Source organism: Eimeria mitis, genomic scaffold, assembly GCF_000499745.2.
Source record: "Eimeria mitis Houghton genomic scaffold, Emh_scaff5142, whole genome shotgun sequence".
NCBI classification, from domain to species: Eukaryota; Apicomplexa; class Conoidasida; order Eucoccidiorida; family Eimeriidae; genus Eimeria; species Eimeria mitis.
Window position 1 is genome coordinate 2,037 of NW_013573437.1, and position 627 is coordinate 2,663.

The following is a 627-nucleotide window of genomic DNA, read 5'->3' on the forward strand; positions in this document are numbered from 1 at the left end:
TGCAGCAGCAGCAGCAGCAGCAGCAGCAGCAGCAGCGGGAGCAGCGGGAGCAGCGGGAGCAGCAGCAGGGGTAGTTATATGCTTGCTTCTGTGGGGCAAGATGGCTGCTTGCTGCTGCATGATATTCGTGCTGCTGCTGCTGCTGTTGCTGTTTATAAAACAGAAATAAAGGGGGCCCCCGTACGTCTACTCAGCTGCTCCTGGTGTACAGACACCTCAGTTGCTTCAGGCGGCAGCGACGGCCGCATCCGCATACATCAACTCATCACCGGGCCCTGAACTGCAGCAGCAGCAGCAGCGGCAGCAGCAGCGGCGGAGGCGGCGGTGGCACTTCATCGCAATAAAGCCACTAAACAAATACAACTCAGTAAAAATAAATAATATAAATAATATAAATAATAATATTAAATAATATAAATAATAAATAATAATAAAAACAATAATAATAATAATATTTATTATTATTTTTATTTTTATTAAATCCAAACAAACCCGAAAAAGAAATTCATTGAAACCCACACCACCCATCAACGCTGACCAAGGGGGCCCCCCCGTACCCTTACGGGGGCCCCCCTTGGGGGCCCCCCTTGGGGGCCCCCCGTGGGGGCCCCCCTAGGGGGCCCCCCG

At 50.4% G+C, this 627-nt stretch overlaps 1 protein-coding gene across 1 annotated transcript in view; it reads left to right on the forward strand.

Moving 5' to 3' along the window:
• EMH_0080110 (microtubule-associated protein, putative) overlaps positions 1-74 on the forward strand; it is a gene marked incomplete at both ends in the record, with an annotated part of 1,738 nt that extends 1,664 nt beyond the window's left edge. The window contains one exon of the mRNA XM_013500215.1: positions 6-74. Coding sequence (XP_013355669.1) covers positions 6-74 — 69 coding nt within the window. The remainder of the gene's footprint in view (positions 1-5) is intronic.
• Between the last annotated feature and the right edge of the window lie 553 nt (positions 75-627).